The sequence below is a fragment of the Erythrolamprus reginae genome, chromosome 9 (assembly GCF_031021105.1).
Source record: "Erythrolamprus reginae isolate rEryReg1 chromosome 9, rEryReg1.hap1, whole genome shotgun sequence".
Lineage (NCBI taxonomy): Eukaryota > Metazoa > Chordata > Lepidosauria > Squamata > Dipsadidae > Erythrolamprus > Erythrolamprus reginae.
This window is the reverse complement of record NC_091958.1, coordinates 57072140-57097954: the sequence shown is the minus strand read 5'-3', so window position 1 is coordinate 57097954 and position 25815 is coordinate 57072140. Positions and strand designations below refer to the sequence as shown.

The following is a 25815-nucleotide window of genomic DNA, read 5'->3' as shown; positions in this document are numbered from 1 at the left end:
ATTTATTTATTTATTTATTTGTTTGTTTGTCAAACAATTGTAGGGTGATAATTTGTACATATAAAACATTAGATAAGTAATGATAAAAACTAGACAATAGGACACAATGGTGCGCTTATGCACAACCCTTACAGACCTCTTAGAAAGGAGGAGAGATCAATTGTAGACAATCTAAGGTTAAAGGTTTTGGGGTTAGGAGTAGAAACCACAGAATCCGGGAGTGCATTCCAGGCGTTGGTGACTCTGTTGCTGAAGTCGTATTTTTTGCAGTCAAGTTTGAAGCGGTTGACATTGAGTTTAAATCGATTTCGTGCTCGTGTGTTGTTGCGGTTGAAGGTGAAGTAGTCGTTAACAGGTAGGACATTTTGGTACATATGATTTTATGAACTTTTTTTTACTTTTTCAACTTATGCTTAAACAAATAACTACTATCCTATACACGTTTGACCAATAAATAAAATAAATGAAAATAAATAAAGAGTTAAAAAAAACACTCTCCACCCGAGAGCTGCCTGACTGTTGCGCAATCCGCGCCTCTCTTTGCACAAAAAAAAAAAGGGCGCGGGAGGCGAGACGGGCTGCTTCCTTCCGATTGGCTGCGGCGCGCCTGGCTAGACTGCCCCGGGAGGGCCGGGCGAGCGCGCTGATTGGCTGCGGCGCGGGCCTGAGGGCGCTGAACGTTCCATCCCCGGAGCGCGCGCTGGGGGCCCTCGTGGATTTAAGCCCGGAGTTGGCGGGGAGGCGCCTCTTTCCCGCGGGGACGCCCGTCGTTGCAGCGAGGACTTCGGTAAGTCCGGTGGCTTGGGCGGGGGGGGGCGCTTTCCCTTTTCCTGCCAGGCTCGCTTGCCCTCCGCTGCTTCTCTGCGGGACAGGCGGGAATCCAACAGGTCAGCCCCGCTCGCTTCTGCCCCCTGTCCAGTGTTTGCAGCCCCTTGCAAAGCCCACGAGCCCCGCCCAGGTCCCCCGCCCAGCTCTGGGGCGCTGCCTCGGGATCAGCCTGATTTCCTCCTCCCTGGGAAACCTTCCTTAGAATGTGATTAGAATAGAATACAAGTCTTTATTATTGGCCCAGTGGGATTGATTGCACACACAAGGGATTTTATTATTATTATTATTATTTATTAGATTTGTGTGCCGCCCCTCTCCCAAGACTCGGGGCGGCTCACAACAGTAATACAAAAACAATATAACAGTGAGACAAATCTAATATTAAAATAAAACATATCTAAAACCCCAGCAATTTAAAACCATACAACACATACATACCAAACATAAAATATAAAAGCCTGGGGGAGGATGTCTCAGTTCTCCCATGCCTGGCGATAAAGGTGGGTCTTGAGTAATTTGCAAAAGACAAGGAAGGTGGGGGCCGTTCTAATCTCTGGGGGGAGTTGATTCCAGAGGGCCGGGGCCACCACAGAGAAGGCTCTTCCTCTGGGGCCCGCCAAACGACATTGTTTAGTCGACGGGACCCGGAGAAGGCCAACTCTGTGGGACCTTATCGGCCGCTGGGATTCGTGCGGTAGAAGGCGGTTCTGGATGTATTCTGGTCCCATGCCATGAAGGGCTTTAAAGGTCATTACCAACACTTTGAATTGTGACCGGAAACCGATCGGCAGCCAATGCAGGCCACGGAGTGTTGCAGAAACGTGGGCGAATCTAGGAAGCCCCACGATGGCTCTCGCGGCTGCATTCTGCACGATCTGAAGTTTCCGAACACTTTTCAAGGGTAGCCCCAAATTTGTCTTTGGTGCAGAGGCTCTCAGTGTCCATAAAAGAAAATATACATTCCTCAAGAATCAGGAGGTACAACGCTTAATTTAATTTAATTTAATTAATTTGACTTCTATGCCACCCAATCCCAATGGGACTCAGGGCAGCTTGCAACAGTCAATAGTACATACAATAAACAAAGACAAATATTAGTAATAAGAACAGTAAGACCCATAATAAACCCTAATGAAACTATCCAATCAAATCCACATACATGCAGAATCAGTTACAAATGATTATTGACTGTCATGGGCTACAAATAGCCAATCAGGAAATCAAGAAATAGAGTAGAGTGGAATGGAATAGAATAGAATCCTTTATAGGCCAAATATGATTGGACATACAAGGAATTTGTCTTTGGTGCAGATGCTCTCAGTGTGCATAAAAGAAAAGAGACATTCATCAAGAATACAATACAATACAATATATCCTGCTCAAAAAAATAAAGGGAACATTAAACAACAGAATACAACTCCAAGTCAATCAAAGTTCTGTGAAATCAAACTGTCCACTTATGAAGAAGCAACACTGATGGACAATCGACTTCACCCGCTGTTGTGCACATTCAACTTTGTACAGAACAAAGGATTCAATAGGAATATTTCATTCATTCAGATCTGGGATGGGTTCTTTGAGGGTTTAGATTTAGATTAGATTAGATTTATTGGATTTATATGCCGCCCCTCTCCGCAAACTCGGGGCGGCTCACAACAATAATAAAAACAGTACATAGTAACAAATCCAATTCCCACCAATCTAATTACAATTTTAAATTAAAAAATTCATAAAACAATCCCAATATATTTAAAAAAACAGGTTCCCTTTATTATTATGTTTTTGAGCAGTATATTTCTTTATTGGCCAAGTGTGATTGGACACACAAGGAATTTGTCTTGTTGTGTAAGCTCTGTGTACATAAAAGAAAAGACATTTATCAAGAATCATGAGGTCCCACACTTGATCGTCATGGGGTCAAATAAGCAGGGAGGAAAGAATGAAGAATTAGAATAGAATAGAATTCTTTATTGGCCAATTGTGATTGGACACACAAGGAATTTGTCTTGGTGCAGATGCTCTCAGTGTGCATAAAAGAAAAAGAGACATTTGTCAAACATCAGGAGGGACAACACTTAATGATTGTCATAGGGGTCAAACAAGCAATGAAGAAACAATCGATATTAATAAAAATCTTAAGGATACAAGCAACAATTTACAACAGTCATAAATGAGAGGAGATGGGTGATAGGAATGGTGAGAAAAAACCAGTAGTAATAGTAATGCAGACTTAATAAAAAGTCTGACAGTGTTGAGAGAATTATTTGTTTAGCAGAGTGATGGCGTTTGGGAAAAAACTTCTTGTGTCTAGTTGTCTTGGTGTGCAGGGCTCTGTAGTGATGTTTTGAGGGTAGGAGTTAAAACAGTTTATGTCCAGGATGCGAAGGGTCATTAAATATTTCCACCACCCTCTTTTTGACTTGGGGAAGTCTACAGGTCCTCAATGGAAGGCAGGTGGGCAGCCGTTGTTTCTCCTGCAGTTCTGATTCTCCTCTGAAGTCTGTATCGGTCTTGTTGGGTTGCAGAACCGAACCAGGCATTTACGGAGATGCAGATGACAGACTCAAGGATTCCTCTGCATCTAATAGGTCAAATCTCTGATCCCGGGGACCAATGTTCCATCATTTTCCCGGGACCTTCATTGAGGAGAAGTCTTTCCACTGTGTGCAGACCAGCAGTTGACAGGAGTGTAGCAGGGATTTTGAAAACGTGCTTGGCAAGGGGAGAGTGCAATAGGCGATGTGATGAAATAACTGAATAAAGGAGATAAGAGTTATGAAAGAGAAGAATCTGTAAAAGCTGCTGGTTATAATGTCAGTTTTCAGAATTGCCAATATTACAAGCTGGGCACCAAGTTCATATTCGCTCCTGAGATGCCAGGCAGGCCTTGGGCAACAAAGGAGTAGGGAAGGTGTAAACTCCGAGAGCTTACACAGAAGCAACCAGTGAGCAACCTGATAGTTTGGTGGCCTCCAAATCTTCCTAACTTGAGGCCAGGCGGAATTTCAACCCTAGATTTTAGCAGAGCTGGGAGCTTCCAAGGGACTTTGGCTCCTCTTGGAAAGTTAATGCCTAACTTGAACGGGCAAAGACAACCCCTCTTTGTCTAAGCAGAGACTCCGGAAAGAGGGGAGGGATTGGGGGTCAGCTGATGGGAAGCTGCCGGGCTTGTCCTGGCATCGCTTAGGACAGGGCTGTCTCTCTAATCTTGGTCAGGGTAAGACTTGTGGACGTCAACTCTCAGAATCCTGGAAGTTGAAGGCCACAAGTCTTAAATTGGCCAAGGTTGGTCACCGCTGCCTTGGGGACTCCTGCTGCCCACCCCCTTGGGAGCCATGACCAGAACCCTCCTTCTGCAGCTGTTAGTTGGGCCGTTCGTTGTCCAGCAAGAACTGGACTCAGTTGGTTCCTTCCCCTTTCATTCCACCCCCGTCCTTTATTCACACTGCCTGCTAAAGAGAAAATTGATTAATTTAATTTAATTAATTTGAGGTCTATGCCACCCAATCCCATTGGGACTCAGAGCGGGCTTGCAACAACAAAGCACTGGGCCATGCACCAACCCTGGGATGAATTCTCACAATTCTCTAAACCAGTTTTTCTTAGCAACTTAAAGATGGGCGGAGTTAGGTTCCTGGCACATGGGAATTCTGGGAGTTGAAGTCCACCCATCTTAAAAGTAGGCCGGGGTGTAAAGACCCTTTCTAATCTAAATCTAATGGTTTACAAAACCTCCAGATTTAGACAAGGCAGGAAGCACCAAGCTACACCCTTGGAGGCTTCATGTTGCTTGTGAATCTGGACACTGTCCACCTATTCTCCAAAGCACCTGAGGGTAGAACAAGAAGCAATGGGTGGAAACTAAAATTTCCTGACAGTCAGAACGGTTGACCAGTGGAACTGCCTGCCTCCAGAAGTTGTGAATTCTCCAACACTGGAAGTTTTAAAGCAGAGGTTGGATCACCATCTGTCTGAAGTAGTGTAGGGTTTCCTGCCTAAGCAGGGGGTTGGACTAGAAGACCTCCAAGGTACCTTCCAACCCTGTTGTATTATTATTGTTGTTGTTATTGATTATTATTATTAATAATAATAATAATATATTATGTAGGGAATCAACCAAGCCACAACATCACAACATGGGCAGTAGATCGCTCTTTCTCTCTCTCATACACACACATATACATATACATTTAGACTCATTCATTCATTCAATTTGGTATTGAAACATGGAATGTTTGTGTGTGTCTTTGCTTTTAATAATGGGGTTTTTAGTGTTTTTTAAATTATTAGATTTGTTTTTACATTGTCTTTGTTATTGTTGTGAGCCGCCCCGAGTCTACGGAGAGGGGCAGCATACAAATCTAATAATAATAATAATAATAATAATAATAATAATTTATTAGATTTGTATGTATAAATAAATAAATAAATAAATTTATACACCACTGGTGTCACTGCTGACATAACTCTGGTTTGCACTGATTCCCGTCTCATAGCTTCCTTTGAAGAGCCTCCACCCACCCACACATGCACCTTAAATCACAAGGCAGAGAGATGATCCTTTTTTGAGGCTGGGGACAGAACGTTGGAAAATACTTTTCAAAAGGCGGCCTGGGTGTCCTTGACCAAATCCAGTTTTTGCAGGCTGCTCGTACTTCCAGCTGCAATGACCAGCCCAAACGCCACCGGAGACCAGGCCAGCAGGGACCTCTGGGCCTCTCACAACAAGATGGTGATGGAAGCCCTGGACACCAATGACCCCGAGGTAGGTCGCTTGCTTCTACGTTCACCTTCTGCTTCTATGACCACTGACCTCAACTGGGAGGGGAGCTGTATTGGTCAGGGCGGGCAGAGGCCACTGACCGGAGGCGTGACGTTCAGCCGAAGGCTTTTAAGCTGGCTCAGCTCTTCCAGGTTGGCCACCTTTCAGCCTTGCGTCGGGAATAAGAGCAGTGGGAACAACATGTTCCACGTTTAGCTTTGTTGCAATCGATGGATTGCCGTTTTTTGGAGCAAAGCTGCAACGTCATTGCTGGTGTAGTTCACGTGGGTAACTCCTCCGTTGTCCCCTTTGGCCATCCGGGAAGGACGAAGCAGGAATGTTTTTTATTTTATTTATTTTATTTTTTTATTTATTTTATAAAATATGAACACACACGACAAAATGTGTGTCTATGCTTTTTAAATAATGGGGGTTTTAGGCTTTTAATGTTAAATTGTTATTTTAGACTTTTAGATTTGTTATTGTATATTGTTTGATCACTGTTGTGAGCCGCCCCGAGTCTGCGGAGAGGGGCGGCATACAAATCTAAATAATAATAATAATAATAAAAATAATAATAATAAAAGGCTGCTTTACTGGGATCGGCAAACATAATTCGCCGCTACATCACTCAGTCCTAGATGCTTGGGAAGCGCCCGACTGGTGATGAAATACGAAATCCAGCATAGTGATCTCGTTTGCTGTGTTGTATTGAAATAATAATAATAATAATAATAATAATAATTATTATTATTATTATTATAATGCAGCTAGAGAAATTAGTGAAATACGAAGATCTAAAAATCGAGCTGCAACGACTGGCATAAGCCAGTGAAAGTGGTCCCAGTGGTCCTTGGCACGCTGGGCGCAGGGCCAAAGGATCTCAGTGGACATTTGAAAACCATCGGAATTGAAAAAAATCTCCATCTGTCAATTGCAAAAGGCCGCTTTACTGGGATCGGCAAACATAATTCTCCGCTACATCACGCAGTCCTAGGTGCTTGGGAAGCGTCCGACTGGGGATGAAATACGAAATCCAGCACAGTGATCTCGTTTGCTGTGTTGCATTGACATAATAATAATAATAATAATAATAATAATAATAACAACAACAACAACAAAAACAATAACAATAAAAACAAGTGCTCTGTGATTGGTGCCCACCACCAGACAAGCATTCACACCCCACCACCAAATGGGGGGTGTTTCTTGTATATACCATTTTAACTCAAGAGCAAAATAGAAACATAGAAGTCTGACGGCAGAAAAAGACCTCCTGGTCCATCTAGTCTGCCCTTATACTATTTTCTGTATTTTATCTTAGGATGGATATATGTTTATCCCAGGCATGTTTAAATTCAGTTACTGTGGATTTATCTACATTCAATTCTATTTATTAGATTTGTATGCCGCCCCTCTCCGAAGACTCTGTTTACATATTATAAAGTCTCGGATTCTACTCGCCATTATATCGTCTTACCTGTCCCATCAGTTGTCACTTTTTTTTTTTCCACATGTAAGCCACCCTGAGTCTTTGGAGAGGGACGACATATAAATCTAATAAATAAATAAACATTGTTAATTGTTTAGGAAAATGATCATCCGTGGGCAGTCAAATGTATGAAGCCCCTTACTCTCTCAAGGTGAACGATATATCCTTTGTACTAGACTTTATAGTACAGGTATTATTATTATTATTAATATTAATAATAATAATAATTAGATTTGTATGCCGCCCCTCTCCGTAGACTCGGGCGGCTCACAACAGTGATAAAAACAATACATAATGACAAGGTATATCCTTGACATCCTCCGGTGGTGGAGAACTTCCTTTCTTTGGAGGGGGGGGGGCTGCACGCCCAGCCCTCTGCCTTCCCCTCCCCCCAGATAGGCAACCCTCTCCATCCTCTTCCAGCAAGCCCCCTTTTCTGCCCTCCCTCCGCAGGTCCACGATATTATCAAGAAAGAGAAACGGCGACAGAGACTCGGGTTGGAGTTGATCGCGTCCGAAAACTTTGCCAGCCGAGCCGTTCTGGAGGCCTTGGGCTCCTGCCTGAACAACAAATACTCAGAAGGATATCCAGGGCAAAGGTGGGGTTGAAGAAGACCCTTTTGACCAGGCAAAGACCCCCTCCCCCACCTGCACCCCCAAGGCCTGTAAAGGGGATGCTAGGAGCTAGGATGCTATTTTCCCCCTTCCGGGTGGGGAAATTGATACAGTCCTTGACTTAAAACTGGGCACTTAATTTCCTAAGAGCTTTGGTGGCGCAGTGGTTAGAGTGCAGCACTGCAAGCTGCTTCTGCCGGCTGCTGGCTGTAGTTCAGGAGTTCAAATCTCACCAGACTCAAGGTTGACTCAGCCTTCCATCCTTCTGAAGGCAGTAAAACGAGGACCCAGATTGTGGGGGGCAAGAGGCTGATTCTGTAAATGGCTCAGAGAGGGCTGTAAAAGCTCTAGGAAGCGGCATATGAGTCTATTGCTCCTTCCTTCCTTCCTTCCTTCCTTCCTTCCTTCCTTCCTTCCTTCCTTCCTTCCTTCCTTCCTTCCTTCCTTCCTTCCTTCCTTCCTTACTTACTTACTTACTTACTTACTTACTTACTTACTTACTTACGGTTTTCTTCCGAAGTCAAACGAGGACCCAGATTGTTGGGGGCAAATAGGCTGATTCTGTAAACCGCTTACAGAGGGCTGGAAAAGCACTAGGAAGCGGCATATAAGTCTATTGCTCCTCCTCCCTTCCTCCCTTCCTCCCTTATTGTGCAAAATGGCCGAATGCAGTATTGCAGGCAAATTCTGCCCCACTGTCAGCAGTTCAATCCTGACTGGCTCCAGGTGGACTCAGCCTTCCATCCTTCCGAGGTGGGTCAAATGAGGACCCAGATTGTTGGGGGCAAGAGGCTGACTCTCTGCAAACTGCTTAGAGAGGGGTGCAAAGCACTGTGAAGAGGGATATAGGTCTAAATGTTATTGCTGATTTGCATGAGAGAGAAAAAGAGAGAGACACTAGCAATTGCAATGCTATTGCTATTTCAGAATTATTGGCCCTAAGGCGGTGATTAGAATTGGATACGTTAGTGGGTAAAATGATCACAGATCTACAGTCTTCTAGGATCTGAAATTTATTTATTTATTTATTTATTCGATTTTTTATGCCGCCCTTCTCCTTAGACTCAGGGCGGCTTACAACATGTTAGCAATAGCACTTTTTAAAAACAGAGCCAGCCTATTGCCCCCACAATCCGGGTCCTCATTGACCCCCCTCGGAAGGATGGAAGGCTGAGTCAACCTTGGGCCGGTGATGAGATTTGAACCGCTGACCTTCAGATCTACAAGTCAGCTTCAGTGGCCGCAGTACAGCACTCTACCTGTTTGCGGTTTGCAAGCGGCTGTGCAGCGGCCCCACTATGGCTGTGGGGTTTTGCACATATTCACAAATGCACATATTCCAAAGGTGTATTTAAACCAGCGTTTCCCCACCGTAAGCCATCTGGACTTCAACTCCCAGAGTTCCCCAGGCAAAGCTTCCATCTATTTTTATTTATATTTATATTTTGTTAGATATTACGGTGGGACAGAATTTGTGGACGAGTTAGAAAGACTTTGCCAGAAGAGAGCCCTGGAGGCCTACGGGCTACACCCACAGAAGTGGGGGGTCAACGTCCAGCCCTATTCAGGTATTTTGCAAGCTCTTCTGGAACGGACTGTGGAATGCAGACCGTATGGGCACATGGGGGCTATTTTCACCAGACCGGCCAGAGTTTGAATGTGACGGGGTGCAATTGTCTCTGTTGCTTTGTTTCAGGGTCCCCCGCAAACTTTGCTGTGTACACCGCCCTGGTGGAGCCCCACGGGAGGATTATGGGCTTGGACCTGCCGGATGGGGGTCATCTCACCCACGGCTTCATGACCGACAAGAAGAAAATCTCGGCCACTTCCATCTTCTTTGAGTCCATGCCCTACAAGGTGACCACCATGCCACTTTGAGAGAGAGAGGGAGGGAGAGAGAGGGGCTTGGCCTCATAGTTCCCTCTAAGCTGAGCAGTGAGCAATCGCTCACTTAAAAATCATCATCAACTCAGAGTTTTCCAAACCTGCCCAGAAGCCGAGAGGGAAAGAGTGAGAGGGAAGGAGAGAGAGAAAAACAGATAGAAAAAAGAGAGGAAGGAAAAGAGAAAGAAAAAGAATGGGAGTAAGGAAGAGAGAAAGAAAATCAAAATCTAGTTTGAAACTAGCTCAACTATTTAAGTGGCATTTTGATATTGATAGTTGCCCTATTATGAGCTCACTGTTATAGACACACAGTACAGTGTTTTATTTTGAAATTCTCTGAGGCAAAACAGGGTGGGTTTTTTATTTGTTTGTTTGTTTGTTTATTTATTTATTATTTCTGTGCTGCCCAGTCCCGAAGGGACTGCCGCTCAGACACTATACTTTTCCGCCCACCCCCCCAAAAAAATTAGAGGGAACACTGCTTGGCCTTCTTCAAAGTTCCAATTTATGAACAGGGCCGTGTCAGCACAAGTGGAGGAAGCCAAATTTAAAGTCACGAGTGTAAAATCTACAGTTCATTTCCTTGCAGCTCACCCCATGAACCAGATATCTTCTGCCAGTGTATCCTGCCACTTCCGGCCAGATGCTGAACCAAGGCTGACCTTGAGAGTCCATGGCATGCAGACACACACAGACACACACAAGTTCCCACAGCAAGAAACATTCTAAAGCATTTAAATGTGGCAGGGCAGAGGCTTCAATAAAATATGTCTTTGGCCAGAGAGAGAGAGAGAATTTTTGTTCTGGGTTCAGGATTTCACTCCTCTTCTGGTGAAAAGAATTATCTCTCTCTCTCTCTCTTTTAAATAAAATATAAATCTTTATTTATATAGAAACAGAAACAAAGAAGATTGGCAGCATAAAAAGGCCTCATGATCCATCTAGTCTGCCCTTATACTATTTTCTGTATTCTATCTTAGGATGGATATGTGTTTATCCCAGGCATGTTTAGATTCAGTTACTGTGGATTGACCAATCACATCTGCTGGAAGTTTGTTCCAAGCATCTACTCCTCTTTCAATCAAATAATATTTTCTCACGTTGCTTCTGATATTTCCCCCAACTAACTTCAGATTGTATAAAAGTATGACAAACCAAACAAAAACAATAACACTAAAAAAGAACAGTGGACGTTACGTGACAGATCGGTTTTACATTTCTTGTGATACTTATACATACTTGTTCATTCTGATAAGGCTAATATTTATAAAACATTTACAGTTTCTAGACATTATTCTTTCAAATAGATCTTTTCTTATTTCTTTTTACCCCCAATATTTAAGCTCCTGAGTCATTCTCTTTAATTATTTGTTCGTTCCGTTTTTCCATCCAACAGTAAAACCTGTCTCAACATTTACAGTAACCTGAGTCCTCTTTGTTTTTCAGTCCAAACCTTTCTTGGCTTCTCATGCCCCTCTCCCCTTGTTTGGAAAGCCCCCTCCCCTCAACCTCTTTCTTTGGCTTCAGGTCAACCCCGAAACGGGCTACATTGACTATGACCGCCTGGAGGAGAGCGCCCGCCTCTTCCATCCCAAACTGATCATTGCAGGTGAGGCTCCTTCCCTTCCACTCCCCGGGGTTACTCAGAGGTCATCTGCTTGGGCCTGAGTGGGCTTCCCTCCCGCGTCTCAGGGCTGCAACTTCAGGAAAGTCCCGAGAACAAAATGGCAGGAGTCCAGAATTGTGAAGATCAAGTTAAGGGAGCGAGAACACTTCTCTTAATTTTCCAGGGTGGGCTCCTTCCATCCATGAGACCCTAAGAAGAGCCCTGCTGAATTGGGCCAAGCATGCTAGCCCCCCAATTGTCCATGGGGATCTTGAGCATAAAGAGAAGGCCAAACCCTCCCTTTCCCTTGACCCCCCAACAAATAGGACCCAAGAGAACCCTGCCTGCCTCAACCAACAGAGAGGCGGCACTTGGACATCCATTTCAATAAGGGAGGGAAGGAAGGAAGGAATCCCTGGAGCCCTTTGGAATGACCCTCGCCCTCTCTCCCACCCTAGGGGTCAGCTGCTACTCCCGGAATTTGGACTACGCTCGGATGAGGAAGATCGCGGATGAGAACAACGCCCACCTCATGGCCGATATGGCCCACATCAGTGGCTTGGTGGCCGCCGGCGTGGTGCCCTCCCCTTTCCAGCACTGCGACGTGGTCTCCACCACCACCCACAAAACCTTGCGGGGCTGCCGAGCTGGCATGATCTTCTACCGGAAAGGTGAGCGTGGCAGCCAGCAGGTAACGGGATGCTCCGTCTCCCTTGGGCTGAAACCCCTGGAGGAGACGGGGGAGGCCTCCCGCATCTTCCGAGCCCCCTTCTTCCCTCCTCCAGGCGTCCGCAGCGTGGACCCCAAAACGGGGAAGGAGGTCCTGTACAACCTGGAGAGTCTCATCAATCAAGCCGTCTTCCCTGGGCTCCAGGGGGGGCCTCACAACCACGCAATCGCAGGTGAGCCCCACGGGAGGAAAAAACACAATCAGATCCCGGGAGGGAGGAGGAGGAAGAAGAGAAATCGCCCTATGTCTTCCTCTCCACCAGGGCAAGGAAATGGTTTTAAAAACCGGGTTTAATTCTCCAGCTATGCTGGCTGGCAATTCTGGGAGTTGAAGCCCACAAGTCTTAGAAGTTGCCCAGTTTGGGGAATTAACCCATCTTCCGGTCTTTGGGGGGTCGGGACAGGCATTGCCGTGGCTTTGAAACAAGCCATGACTCCCGAATTCAAGACCTATCAGCAACAGGTGGTGGCCAACTGCAAGGCTTTGTCTGCCACGCTGACCAGCTTGGGATACCACATCGTCACTGGTAAGAATATTATTATTATTATTATTATTATTACCATATTATTATTATTATTATTATTATTATTATTTATTAGATTTGTATGCCGCCCCTCCCGTAGGCTCTGGGTTCCAAAAAAACCTCACCCCAAACGAAATAAAACTCGGACTCTAGAAGTTCCTCAGTTCCAATTTATTAGCAGTAGCAATAGCACTTAGACTTATATACCGCTTCACGGTGCTTCATAGCCCTCTCTAAGGGGTTTACAGAGAGTCAGCATATATTGCCCCTAACAATCTGGGTCCTCATTTGACCCACCTCAGAAGGATGAGAGGCTGACTGGCAGCTGGTGATCAGGAGAAGTAACCTGCAGTACTGCACACTAATCACTGCTCTAACAAGGTGCTTCAGAAAAAGAAAGGAAGGAAAGAAAGAAAGAAAGAAAAGGAGGAAGGAAGGAAGGAGGGAAAGAAAAAGAAAAGGAGGAAGGAAGGAGGGAAAGAAAGAGAAAGAAAGAAAAGGAGGAAGGAAGGAGGGAAAGAAAAAGAAAGAAAAGGAGGAAGGAAGGAGGGAAAGAAAAAGAAAGAAAGAAAAGGAGGAAGGAAGGAGGGAAAGAAAAAGAAAGAAAGAAAAGGAGGAAGGAAGGAGGGAAAGAAAAAGAAAGAAAGAAAAGGAGGAAGGAAGGAGGGAAAGAAAGAAAGTAAAAAAGAAAGAAAGAGCAGTTAGACGTGTATACCGCTTCACAGTGCTTTAGAGTCTTATCTAAGATTTCTCTAGGAGGGTCAGCCTCTTGCCCCCAACAATCTGGCTCCTCATTTTTCCCACCTGAGAAGGACGGAAGGCCGAGCCAACCTGGAGCCTACTGAGATTCAAACTGCCCAATTGCAAGCAGCCCGCAGTCCTGCACTCTAACCACTGCACCACCGAGGCTCTTCAGAGATGTCATGTGGGCCCACTAGGAAAAGCCGAGTCTAAAACTTCTGGAGTTTCCCCTTTCTCCACTCCCTCCACTTTCCTTTTCAGCTTCCTAACTGCCCCGGGGTTTATTTCTGAATGACCGGCTAACAGGATTGTGTTGTTAGGCAGCCGTGGACGATGGGGCTTGGTGAGGGCCCCCTTCAGCTGTTGTCTTTTCTTGGCTCTCCTTGCAGGGGGTTCTGACAACCACCTGATTCTAGTCGATCTGCGCAACCGGGGCACGGATGGGGGCCGAGCTGAACGGGTCCTGGAGCTCTGCTCCATCGCCTGCAACAAGAACACCTGTCCAGGTGAGGTGGGGGCTCAGCCAGAAGGGACACGCTTCAGCCCCCAGGGATTTTGCTAGCATCGGGGTCTTCAAGGACGGTGGCAGTTGGTTGGTCTCACCCCTCGGACCTTCTTAGGCAGGGAAAACAATGCAGGGGCTACTAATGGTTGTGAGTGCTCCTTGACCACCTCAGGTCGTGCCTGATTCTGAAGAGGATGAGCCGGGCCCCTCTGGGTATCCTGGACCAGGGGGGGCTGCCAGAGGAAGCTGAGAGTATTTATTTATTTATTTATTGGATTTGTATGCCCCCCCTCTCCGTAGACTCGGGGCGGCTAACAACAATGATAAAAACAGCATGTAACAATCCAATCCAATACTAAAATAACTAAAAAATACCTTATTATAAAAACCAAACATACATTTAGACATACCATGCGTAAATTGTAAAGGCCTAGGGGGAAAGAATATCTCAGTTCCCCCATGCCTGACGGCAGAGGTGGGTTTTAAGAAGTTTACGAAAGGCAAGGGGGATGGGGGCAGTTCTAATCTCTGGGGGGAGTTGGTTCCAAAGGGCCGGGGCCGCCAGAGAAGGCTCTTCCCCTGGGTCCCGCCAAGCGACATTGTTTAGTTGATGGGACCCGGAGAAGGCCAACTCTGTGGGACCTAACTGGTCGCTGGGATTTGTGCAGCAGAAGGCGGTCCCTGAGATAATCTGGTCCGGTGCCATGAAGGGCTTTATAGGTCATAGCCAACACTTTGAATTGTGACCGGAAACTGATCGGCAACCAATGCAGACTGCGGAGTGTTGGTGTAACATGGGCATATTTGGGAAAGCCCATGACTGCTCTCGCAGCTGCATTCTGCACGATCTGAAGTTTCTGAACACTTTTCAAAGGTAGCCCCATGTAGAGAGCATTGCAGTAGTCGAGCCTCGAGGTGATGAGGGCATGAGTGACTGTGAGCAGTGACTCCCGGTCCAAATAGAGTAAGACAGAAAGTGACTGGGAAGACCCCGAGGGGACTGGTATGACATTGGGAGATTGGTCCTAGTCAGACAGTGAGGAAGACATGTTAGTGGAAAACAATTGGATAGATCCTGGCTATAGAGGAATGGCCAGAAGGCGAGAGGAATTCCAGAGTAAAAGGTATTAATTCACAGCCTTAGCTCTTGGGGGTGTAATGTCACTTCCGTGCAATATAAAGGAATGGGGTTGTGGGAAACGGGGGTGTGGATCCTCAACTTTCGCTCCTTGGAAGAGACTAAGAAACTGAGTTGTGCTTGAAAAGAAGTTATAAAATTCATGAGAGACAATCTGTGCTTTATTGCGGTGTTAGCAAAAGTTTTCGGTGAGCTAATGCCTTTGCTTTGAGCAATGAATGGGGGTTATCTAAGGCAGTCTTTCCCAACCTTGGCAACTTGAAGATATCTGGACTTCAACTCCCAGAAGCATTTGCTGGCTGGGAAATTCTGGGAGTTGAAGTCCAAATATCTTCAAGTTGCCAAGGTTGGGAAACACTGATCTAAGGAATGTAGATAAAGACAGAGTTGAGCAGCTTCCCAGAATCCTGATCAAAGGGGGCTCACTATTAACCCTGCGGTTGCATTCACGTACCTGTTTTGAGTTTTAATAAGGAGTGATTTTGATCAATAAGAAATGATTTTTCCAGAGATTGGAATTTATCGGAAGCCCAAGCCTTGCGGTCCAGTAACCTGGATTCTGGGAGACTGAAATCGGAAATCCAAGATCTTACATCTCCACACTAAGGAGAGCTGGAACACAGCCACACTAGCGTTAAAGTCGGTTTAATGTAGGCCTTGGAAACCGAACAGCCGTCACTGACCACGGCTGCTTAAATCAGGGGTCCCCAAACTTGGCAATTTTAAGACTTGTGGACTTCAACTCCCAGAATTCTCTACCCAGCTATACTGGCTGGAGAATTCTGGGAGTTGAAGTCCACAAGTCTTAAAATTGCCAAGTTTGGAGAGCTCTGGCTTAAATCCTCACCTCGCACCCACCACTTTTCTTTCCTGCAATTCAATCCGTTTCCCCCCCCACCCCCCTTCTTCTAGGAGACAAAAGCGCTTTGCGCCCCAGCGGGCTGAGATTGGGGACCCCGGCTCTCACCTCCCGAGGATTCCTGGAAGACGACTTTAAAAAAGTAGCTCACTTCATCCACAAAGGTAGGGTGGACCTTGTACCTGCTTGCCCTCCCCTTCCCCCTTTCTTAGGCCAAGCGGCGATTATGTGTATCCTGAGATGATGATGATGAGACTCTAGAAATATTCCTTCAACTGCACGTACACAAATGACAAAACGAAAAGCATAACATAAATAACACATAAATTTGTGGTGTTTACATTGCCTGCTCGTTCAGAATTTCAATCAGAGATTTTTCTTTCTTTCTTTCTTTGACTTCTATGCCACCCAATCCCTTATTTTTGTGAATGTAATGCTTTGCATATTTGCATATTTTTCTTTCAATCTTATTTATTAATTTCTTAAATTATCTTTCTACATAGTTTCTTTTCTTTTATCCTTTCTTTCCTCTAACCAATTATTATTTTTTATTATTTATTGGATTTGTATGCCGCCCCTCTCCGTAGACTCGGGGCGGCTAACAACAGTGATAAAAACAGCATGTAACAATCCAATACTAAAACAACTAAAAAGCCTTATTATAAAACCAAACATACACACAAACATACCATGCATAAATTGTAAAGGCCTAGGGGGAAGGAGTTATAAAGTTTCCCTTTGTCTTATAATATTCTGAGTCTTCTTTCCCTCCTAGCTTCTTCCAAAGATATTCTTAAACCTAGAAAAGACTCCTTTTATTTATTTATTTATTTTATTTATTAGATTTGTATGCCGCCCCTCTCCGTAGACTCCTTTGAGAAGTTGGGGTGGGTGGGCTCCCCTGGAATAACAGCCAGGTGAACCCCCTTGTGTGTTGCAACTTAGAGATTTCATTCCACGGAGTGGGATTGTGCAACCTTCCAAATTGACCCTGTTATTCCTCAGTCTTGCTTCAATGAGGTGCTTCAGCTCAGGCAGGTGTCTCTCTCTCTTCCCCTATTCAGGTATAGAGCTCACCTTGCAGGTGCAGAGCGAGATGAACCCCAAAGCCACCCTGAAGGAGTTCAAGGAGAAGTTGGTGACGGAGGAGAAGTATCGAGGGCTGCTGAGGTCCCTCCAACAGGAGGTGGAGACCTTCGCCGACACCTTCCCGCTTCCTGGCTTACCTGTGTTGTAAAGGAGCCACATCTGGAATGGCAGACAGCCCCCTCCCAGCTGCCCCCTTGCATTGGGACCCTCCTTCCCCCAATATCTGTCTTTGGTGTCCCTTGTCTTGGCCTCTGCTTTTATAATCCGCTTTTTAACCAAATTCTATTCCTCCCCCTTTTTTAAAAAAAAGAAAAAATGGACCAGAGCTGGCAAGGAAATGGAAAGGGGGCGAATTTTAGCACCCACCCACCCCCCCTCTCTAGAACAATGAATGACAGGCCGGTATGTGCCCCTCACCCAAGCACTGTCTTCCTTTCTTGGGGAGTGAAATCTAGGTCAATAAATATGAGGTTCACCCTTAGGAAAGGAAAAAAAAAATCATTTTTAACTGGGAGAGAGGGAGGATTAATTATTCCACCTGGTGCTTTCGCCCTTTGACCTCATGGGGAAAAGAAGAAATAGCACAATTCAACTGTGTAAAAGGCTTTCAAAGCAGAAGGTGCTATCCAGACCTCTTGCCCCCAAAAATAATTTAAAAAGGCATTGATACAACAGAAGCATCCCTTCCAGAGATCTTTTAGAGCAGTGAGGGTGAACCTTTCTTTCCTCGGGTGGCGAAAGAGTGGTGCGTGCATGCTATTGCACATGTGTGAATGCCCACACCCATAATTCAATGCCTGGGCAGGGCGAAAACAGCTTTTCCCCCCACCCCCTTTCCTGCAGGCAGAAACAACCTGTTTCCCAACTTCTGGTAGGCCTAGTAGGCTTGTGTTTTGCCCTCCAGGCTCCAAAGGCTTCCCTGGAGCCAAGGGGGAGGGGGGGTGTAAAATTGCCAAAAAAAAACCCTCCCAGAGCCTCTGTGTGAAACAAAAATCAGCTGGCTGGCACACGCATGCTGGAGCTGAGCTAGGGTAACAGGGCATGTGCTAGCAGATATAGCTCCCCATGTCCTAGGTTCACCATCACTGTTTTGGAGACACGTAGCAGGTGGGATTGTTCTCCAAACTGCTTTGTCTTAAGTTACAGGATTTATTGCTGCACTTTATAGGGAGGACCATGTGACTTAAGCAGCCTTTCTAGGAAACCTGGTGGCTGGCCAGGGAGGGAAGCAGGAGGCTAAACAATGCAGGGGTTTTAACTTTCTCTCCTAGGCCTGAGCTTGTCCCACGGTTTGTACTTCCCGTTCCCAAAAACCAGATGTGTCACTCAAGGAAAGGGGGTGCTTTTAATGACAAGCCAACATATTTGACACCAATTTCTCTCCCCGCCCACCACCGCGTTGCCTTCACTGTACTAGACGCACAAGCCCAAAACAGACCGCCAGGACAGCTTTTACTAAGCACAATAAAATTAAGAATTTTACCACGAGTGCATGAGTTATGTAAGCTTTAAAAAATACAACAATTTATATATATATATATATATATTTGTATTTCAAAAAATATTTGCACCCAAATAAATAATTTCCTTTTTTAAATATACACTTTTTTTTTTAAAGTCACAGTCACTTGGTGTTGAATATTATTTCATCCCGTTCTTGCTCAGGATGTGACTTAACAGCAAAAAAATGTGTGAAGGCTGCCGGAATTTCTCTTGAAGGGTCCCAGGTTTTATTGTCTCCTCTAAGCGCCGCCCACGCAAAAGCTCTGGGACCAAACAGAAAACTAAACATGCAGAGATGGGGCGCTGCTTGGACAAGTGAGGGTGTTAGCAGGGAGTGACAAAGAGGGTGCAGGAATTGGCAATAAGAGGAAAGGGGGGTTTTCGGGGGGGGGTTCCTCTCCAGGGACCCCTGGAAGGGCTGTGCAATGTCTAAAGATACTACGAGGGCAGGCCAGCCAGCACCAGATCAACTCAAGCAAGGTCTACGTAGAGTCACAGCAACTTCAGATGGCTCTCAAAGGCCACAGCCATCCAACTACCAAGCTACTCCCACCTACAGCAGCCTTCCTCAACCCTGGCCACTATCAGAGGTTTGGATAGGTTTCAACTCCCAGAATCCCCCCACCAGCAGTCTACACCTCTGATAGTGGCCAGGGTTGAGGAAGGCTGCACCAAAGTCAAAGAAGCCCTCTGAAACACTCTGGTGCCTAAAGAATCAGGGGACGCTTTCCAGCCCACTCTCGGGGACTGCAGAACAACAAGGGTTAGGGGTTTATTAAACGTTTTATTTCCAAATCTGCAATTCTTCGAAATGCAATTCTTTGTTGCTGTGCCAGCCTGGATGACGTCAATGAAACTGGCAACGCAAACAACCCTCCCCACACATTTCATTGGGCGGGACGAGGAATCGATGTGTTGGAAATCTTCCAATGAGTAAACAAAGTGCACACTCCAAAACGTTTCCTCACGCTTGGCCTTGTGCAATCCGGTTTTCAGCACAAGCCAGAATATTTTCAAGGACAAACAACAACAAAAATCTCAACCTACAATGTTCTTAGCCACTAACTAAGGTGGCTAAGCCACCAAGCCACCAAACTGAGCCGCTTCCTTTATTAGCCAAGATCTAAAGCCGCTATCTAGAGCAAAGGAACTGTTGTTATCTCTGGAGGGCCTGGGTGCATCCATGCCTACGCTGGCCAGATCATTGCAACTTGACCCGGACAATTTGGGGTTTAAAACTCAGAGGTGTCAGATTATGGGAAACAATGCAATGTTTCAATGACACAAGAGGGTTTACACAATGTAGCTCACAGTCTGAGCAACTCTTAGACACTCTTCTGCCCAAAAACCAAGCCACGTTCGATTGTTACCGACGGTCACCCGTATTCCCATCCCCAACACTTGACCACCTCAACAGTTTTCAGAGCTGCACCCTCACTCAGAAGTGCAACACAACAGTGTTTCCCTTTTGAATTGCATCATGCCCTCTTCCCCCTCCCAGACTTCACCCCATCTGCAATTCAACTCCCAAAGCCTCTGAATCAGAAATGTTATATTCAGTTTCCTGCCTTCTGCTTGAAAAAGGGGGATAAAACCAACAAGGCCCCTCTTTCATTTCAAATGGGGCAGACAATTGCCCAAATAATAATTCACACCACTTGGGAATATTATCCCCCATACAAAGAGGTGCGCTGGAGGTATCCCACCCAGCTGCAAAAGGCCCGACAGGTAGAGAGCTTGCTCACAAATTCGGTATCCCAGCTTCCTCAACTCTATGACTGACCGCCACCTTCACGCCTCCTCTGTACAATGTCTTTTCAGCGCAACCTGGCAGTGGTGCTCGGTGTCTCGCTGTAAATCTCGTATCACTCTCAGGATTCCCACGGGATAGTCCTGGAAGGGTGGAAGCCTGTAAATGGCCACAGACGAATGTGGGGTGAGGAGGGACGTTTGGCAGGGCAGGTGATGGACGCAGCCTAAATTTTGTACAAAGAGCTGGGCAGGTAATCAAACCTGAGCACGGGGCTGACCCCGCGGACGGGATCCTGAATGTACTGCAATTTCAGGAGCTCGGCCAGGTACTGGACCACTCGGCGGTCCTCGTTGGCCAGACCCAGCTGGACTTTCAAGAAGTTCTCCCGCCTGGCGGCGATGGAGTCGTCCGTCTCTCCCTCTCGGATGGGGAGGTGCAGGTGGTGGCAGAACGCGCAGAGGAAGGCCTTGGAGCAGAGCTGGCCGAGGAGGGTCTGGACGTGCGCGTGGTAGGTGCTCCCCCGCTTGATCTGGGTGCGGTGGTCGGCCAGCCGCAGGATCAGCTGCCCTCGGTACTGCGGACAGCGGAGGGTCTTGTGGTCGGCGTCCAGCACGCTGATGTATCGGCTGTATCGGCTGAGAGAATGCATCATGTTGGGGCCACCTGGGGAGGTCGACCTAGAGAAAGAGGAGAAGGAGCAGGGGCGAATGTTTATGTTGAGTTTCCGGAGAAAAAGGGTGATTTGGAAATCAAAATAATAAATAAACACAGAAACATAGAAGATTGACGTCCATTGGTCCATCTAGTCCAGTGTTTCCCAACATTGGCAACCTGAAGATATTTGGACTTGGGTATGATTGATTGTCTGGTGGTGGGCACAATCACTGAGCACATGTTATATGTCATATGTTGTGGGTGTGTTTTATATTATAAAAATCAATAAAAATATTAATTTTAAAAAAAGATATTTGGACTTCAATTCCCAGAATTCCTGATATCTTCAAGTTGCCAAGGTTGGGAAACACTGATCTAGTCTGCCCTTCTACTATTTCCTGTATTTTATCTTAGGGTGGATCTATGTTTACCCCAGGCATGTTTCAATTCACTTCCTGTGGATTGACCAACCACGTCTGCTGGAAGTTTGTTCCAAGCATCTACCACTCTTTCAGTAAAAAATAAAATAAATAAATGGGAAGGTTGGAAGGCAAAAGGTGATCTTGAGACAGAGTGAAGTGAGGAGGAGAATATTAACCTCTCTCAATGCCCACTACTGAAAAGGGATTTATAAGCATGTTTACCCTTCTATAATGCACTTATCTTAGTTAAAGAATAGGATACCTTAATGCCTTTTGACAGAGAATTCCCTTATCTATGTTGACCTGAACCCCTTCCCCAAATCCCAACATTTGTTACAACAGAATGAAGGAAACGGAGACCACATCTGCACAATTGCCTCGTTTTGCTTACTTAATGGTAGCGGACGAACCAATTGAATACAACAAACGAAGTTATGATTGTGGCTGTTGGAATCTTTGCCTGGCTATGCCCACCAGTTACTTAAGGAAGTTACTGGAGATTTTTTAGCAAAATTGCAAGTTCCTCTTTCTCTCCTCAGGCTGCGGCTCAAGTTTACTGCTGGCCCAAACACAGGAAATCAGCAACTTTTTCTTTTCAGTCAGCTGATCAACTGGTTGGCAGGAAACGAGGAGCTGAGCACTGCCCCGTTCTGCTAGGCACACCTGCCAGTCATTGGCTGTGATGGGCACCTACAGAAGTCAAATAAAGAAACCAACAGGTTAGCCATTTTGCTCCAGTCTAGGCTTATTTCTTATTTCGCCAGGCTCATCTTTCTTTCAATTCACCTTCCTTACGTTCTGGGTAAAGAACATCCCTCAAACAATATCTGAACAGGATATTTACATATAAGGAGGATAAACATGCCAGTACACAACACTCTTCTACTTCTACACCTCACTGCCCAGTGCAATCAGCCAGCCAATACCAGCAGAGATCCATTTCAGATCTTGTCACTCAACATGGCAAGGTCAGAGATTGGAGGCTGGGTCAGAGGAGCAGACAGTTCATGCAGGCTGTCCAGGGAGGGAAAGGCATTTTGAAATTCCCTGATATATCCCTGACATTTCCCTGTAACTTGCGATCTAGTTAAGGTGCAGTCGTAGATGATGTCATACCAAACGGCTAAGCCGTGGAGAAATATTGGTTGTTGCCAGTTATGCTCATTTTTGCTTGACTCTGCCAGGCAGCGCAATCTGTGGGGTTTTTTAACATGATTTCTCCCGGACTTTTAAACATTTTAATACAGTTTGGTTTTTTACCCTGATTTATTCTGCGGTTTTTTTCACAAATTCCCTGATAATTCCCAAACCGCTGATTTCCCCGTTTTCCAGGTTTGCTGGAAACCCTGCCATGACACGATATGGCGAGGAAACGTGCCAGGACAGGGCATTTCCACCAGTGACACTCCCCCCCCGGGGTGAAGTTGGTCCAAGGGCCCTGAAACGTTACCTCTGGAGCCCCACCAGCTTCCACTTCTGGAAGTCCGTGATCTGCAAAGGCGAGGTGGCCCAGTGCTTCACGGGCTTGGCGTAGGCGCCAGAATTGGGGACGAAGATGGAGAGGGCGGTGATAAGCTTCTCCACGGCGGCCTTCTCTTCTCCCAACACCACCAGGGTCCTCCCGCTCAGCAGGGAGTAGATAGCAGGGTGGGCGAAGGGGTACTGTCGGATGAAGCGCAAGGCGCTCTGCCCGGCCTTCTTGGACTTTTCTCCTGCGAGAGCAGCGGGGGACGGGGTCCGGTCGGAGTTGGTGGACGCTGCACTGCTCATGTAACTCACGGAATCTGAGCATTTGTCCAGGCTCATTTTACTGGTGTCTCGGCCATCGCAGAGGTAATGGGGATCCAGTTCATAGGCAAGGAGGCCCCCCAGGACCCCGTCGTGGGAGCAGTCTGTGAAGTTCACCTGGAACCCTGCATCGCCTGGTCTGAATGGCTGCGGGGGGATGCTGACCACGCCGTCATCGTCACCGTGTCCGGGAGGCACATTGACTTGACCCTCAAGGAAGTTGGGGCTTTCTTTGCCAATGCAGCAAGAAGCGTCTCCCGGAGGGGCTTCGGGCGCAGGGATGCCTTCCACCTCCTCCTCGGTGCTGTCCAGATTTAAGTCACGGTTGAACAGGAAACCTTCCTCTTCTTCGCCACCGTAAGGATCTTCGCTAATGGCACTTGGGTAGCTCGCTTTAAAGTCGTCGGGGATCAGGGCCTCCGAGGGGCAAGTACTCAGGACTTCGATGCTGTCCCCACTTATGGTCCTGTTGCTGGTGACTTTGTCCCTTGCCACGGGGGGGCTGGGGGGCGCTTGCAGCAAGCCAGATTGACTTTCAGAGTGGACAGAAGTGGTGGCTGATTTATCCGTCCCCAAAACTTCAATGCTTTCGCCGCTGCTGACGCTGCCTTTCAAGTCAACGTCTAGAAGTTCGACGTTGTCATAAGGGACAGGGTGGGAGGCCTCGGGGTCTCGGCAGTCCTGAACCTCTGGATCCATCTTAATCGGCACAGATTCCACACTGGATTTGTAAGAGGCAAAATCGATGAGTATCTCAGGGCGTGGGCAGGTTTCCAAACCAGCTATGTTGGGAGGGTCCAGGTTCTGCCCCGGAACGACTTCAAAGGGCTTTTCCTGCTGCTGCTGCTCCTCCTCCAGAAGAGACACGTCTTCAAAAAGGAAGCTGGCAAACGCCTGCTGCTTCAGGAGGGCTCTGCTGATGCGGTTGATCAGGAGGTAGCAGACGTCGCCCCGGAACATCTTCTCAATCCGGTGCAACCGATCGAGGGTCTGGTTGAAGGACTGCTCCTCGCAGAGTTCCTGGAGGGTTTTCAGCTTCTTGTCGAAGCACTTGCTGGATTTGGCTGGGATGAGCTTCGGGGTGTAGGTGGAGCCCTGGGTACAGGGCGGTGGCAAAGTATCGTCTACCGGTGATTCTGGCTGGGCGTCCCCTCCGGTCGGTTCGCAAGGAGGCCCGCTGGCATGCTTCCGCCGTCCAGGCGGATAGGATCGGATCTGCCGGAGCAGGTCACGGTGCTCGATGATGGCCTTCTCCACGTTGGCCAGCTCGTTGGCCTTCTCGATGGCCCGGCTGGAGTAGCAGCCTTTGGCCAGGCTGTGCTTCTGCAGCTCGGTCTCGCGGTGCAGCACGGCCCGGGTATAGTCCAGGTCGTGCAGCTTCTTCTCCAGCTCCCGGGCGAAGGCCCTGCGGTTGCCATCTTTCAGGCCCTCAGAAGCGCCCGAGAACTGGGCCGAAAGCTCCGGGAAGAGGCGCATGACCTTGCGCTCGTCGGCTGACACGTAGGCCAGGCAGAAGGGCCGCACGAAGCCGCGCGCCTCCAGGTCGTAGAGCGTCAGGTGGTGCACGTAGGCGAAGGCCCCGGCCTTGGAGTCGCCCAGCACCACCTGGGAGTCCCTGGAGAAGCGCAGGCGCGGGTAGGGGCCTCCCGGGGCCGCCCCCGCCGCGCAGGCCTGGTAGTCGACCGACATGATGCGCAGCGCGAAGTAGTTGAGGTCGAAGCCGCCGGGAGTCTCCCCGGCCGGCACCGTCAGCAGCGGCTGCGGGCCCACCTGCTCCGAGAACTCGGCCACCAGCAGGAAGTCGCGCGGAAAAGGCGGCGGGGAGCCCCCCGAGACGCCCCCCAGGCCGCCCCGCCGGGACCACGGGTGGGCGCCGCGGCCTGGCGCGGGCAAGAGCGGCACCGAGTACTCCTCGGGCAGGCCCGGCTCGCGCGCCGCCGCCGCCGCCGCTTCCTCGGCCGCCGCCTCCTCCTTGGCGAAGGCCATCACGTCGGGCGCCCCGATCATCCTGGCCGGGAAACAAGGGGGGGATCACGGCCTGCTTCCCCGGAACCGCTGCCGCCCTCCTGCCTCAGCCTCCCAGCCGCCGCCGGGCGGCCATCTTGGAGTCACATGACCCGTGGGCTCCTGGGGAACCTTGGCCCCGGAAGCAGTCGGTGCCGCGATTGATAGGCCGACTGGATTGATTGACACTCACGGGAAAGATTTGTGGAATAGCAGGGGCGGGGCCGAGAAGCGGCCCGGCCGAAGGGCACGCTGGGTGTCGTAGTCCTGACTTTCATAGGATTATTACCATGAGGATGGTTAATTTCATTTATTATAAGACGCCCAACTCCTTATCCAGATGTTTTTTAAATGTAACTGCTCCCTCCTGCTCTCCCCAGAACAACCGCCCTGAGAGGTGGGTTCCAATTTCCAAGGCTTTATTTACTGTCAGCGAGCGGCTGCTTCCTCTTTCGCAAGGGGAACTTCCTCCCCCCCCCTCGCGAAGTTGCGCAATCGGCCCCTTCACGACGGAGCCGTAAAACGAGCGAAACCCCGCCCCCTTCGCCTCTCCGCCAATCCGCTTGGCCGAGGCTTGCCTACGACGGTGCTGGGCGCGAAATACGGCTGGGAGCTGAAGCGGGAAGGGAAGAGGGGAGTTCTGGGAGGGGGCGCAGGTCAAGTAGGAAGAAAGGAGCCCCCCGGGGAGGGGGAGGACCTGGACAGGCGGGGGAGGAGCCAGTGCAGGGGGCGCAGAGGAGGGGGCACCAGGGGCTTCTTCCACCCTAATTTTGTGACGGGGGGGGGGGGGTAAAAAGTGGGCAGGGGGAGATTTAGAGAGCAAACAGGTTGGCAGCTACAAAGGCCTGAAATCCACTTGGCCCTGGTTGGGGGGGGTGTGCCTGGACAGATAGGGGGAAGCCAGTGAAGGGGGGCTGGG

At 47.9% G+C, this 25815-nt stretch overlaps 2 protein-coding genes across 5 annotated transcripts; one reads left to right on the top strand and one right to left on the bottom strand.

Annotated features, from left to right (window-relative positions):
* Positions 1-649: 649 nt before the first annotated feature.
* Positions 650-18254, top strand: SHMT1 (serine hydroxymethyltransferase 1). Of its 4 annotated transcripts, none has more exons than XM_070761467.1 (12): positions 650-787; positions 5473-5593; positions 7536-7681; positions 9150-9265; positions 9394-9554; positions 11109-11190; positions 11646-11858; positions 11973-12089; positions 12321-12443; positions 13571-13687; positions 15737-15847; positions 16748-18254. In XM_070761467.1, the coding sequence occupies exons 2-12, from the start codon at positions 5495-5497 to the stop codon at positions 16918-16920; spliced, it is 1458 nt and encodes a 485-aa protein (XP_070617568.1). In that variant the 5' UTR covers positions 650-787; positions 5473-5494; the 3' UTR covers positions 16921-18254. The 4 variants fall into 4 exon arrangements, with proteins under 4 accessions (XP_070617568.1, XP_070617569.1, XP_070617567.1 ...); XM_070761468.1 differs by having other exon boundaries at positions 703-787; positions 5325-5593; XM_070761466.1 differs by having other exon boundaries at positions 703-787; positions 5325-5593; positions 11646-12089.
* Positions 18099-24983, bottom strand: SMCR8 (SMCR8-C9orf72 complex subunit). The gene is made up of 2 exons (XM_070761463.1): positions 22555-24983; positions 18099-20705 (listed from the first exon to the last, which is right to left on the bottom strand). Exons 1-2 carry the CDS (start codon positions 24897-24899, stop codon positions 20252-20254), a joined length of 2799 nt encoding a protein of 932 aa, XP_070617564.1. The 5' UTR covers positions 24900-24983; the 3' UTR covers positions 18099-20251.
* Between the last annotated feature and the right edge of the window lie 832 nt (positions 24984-25815).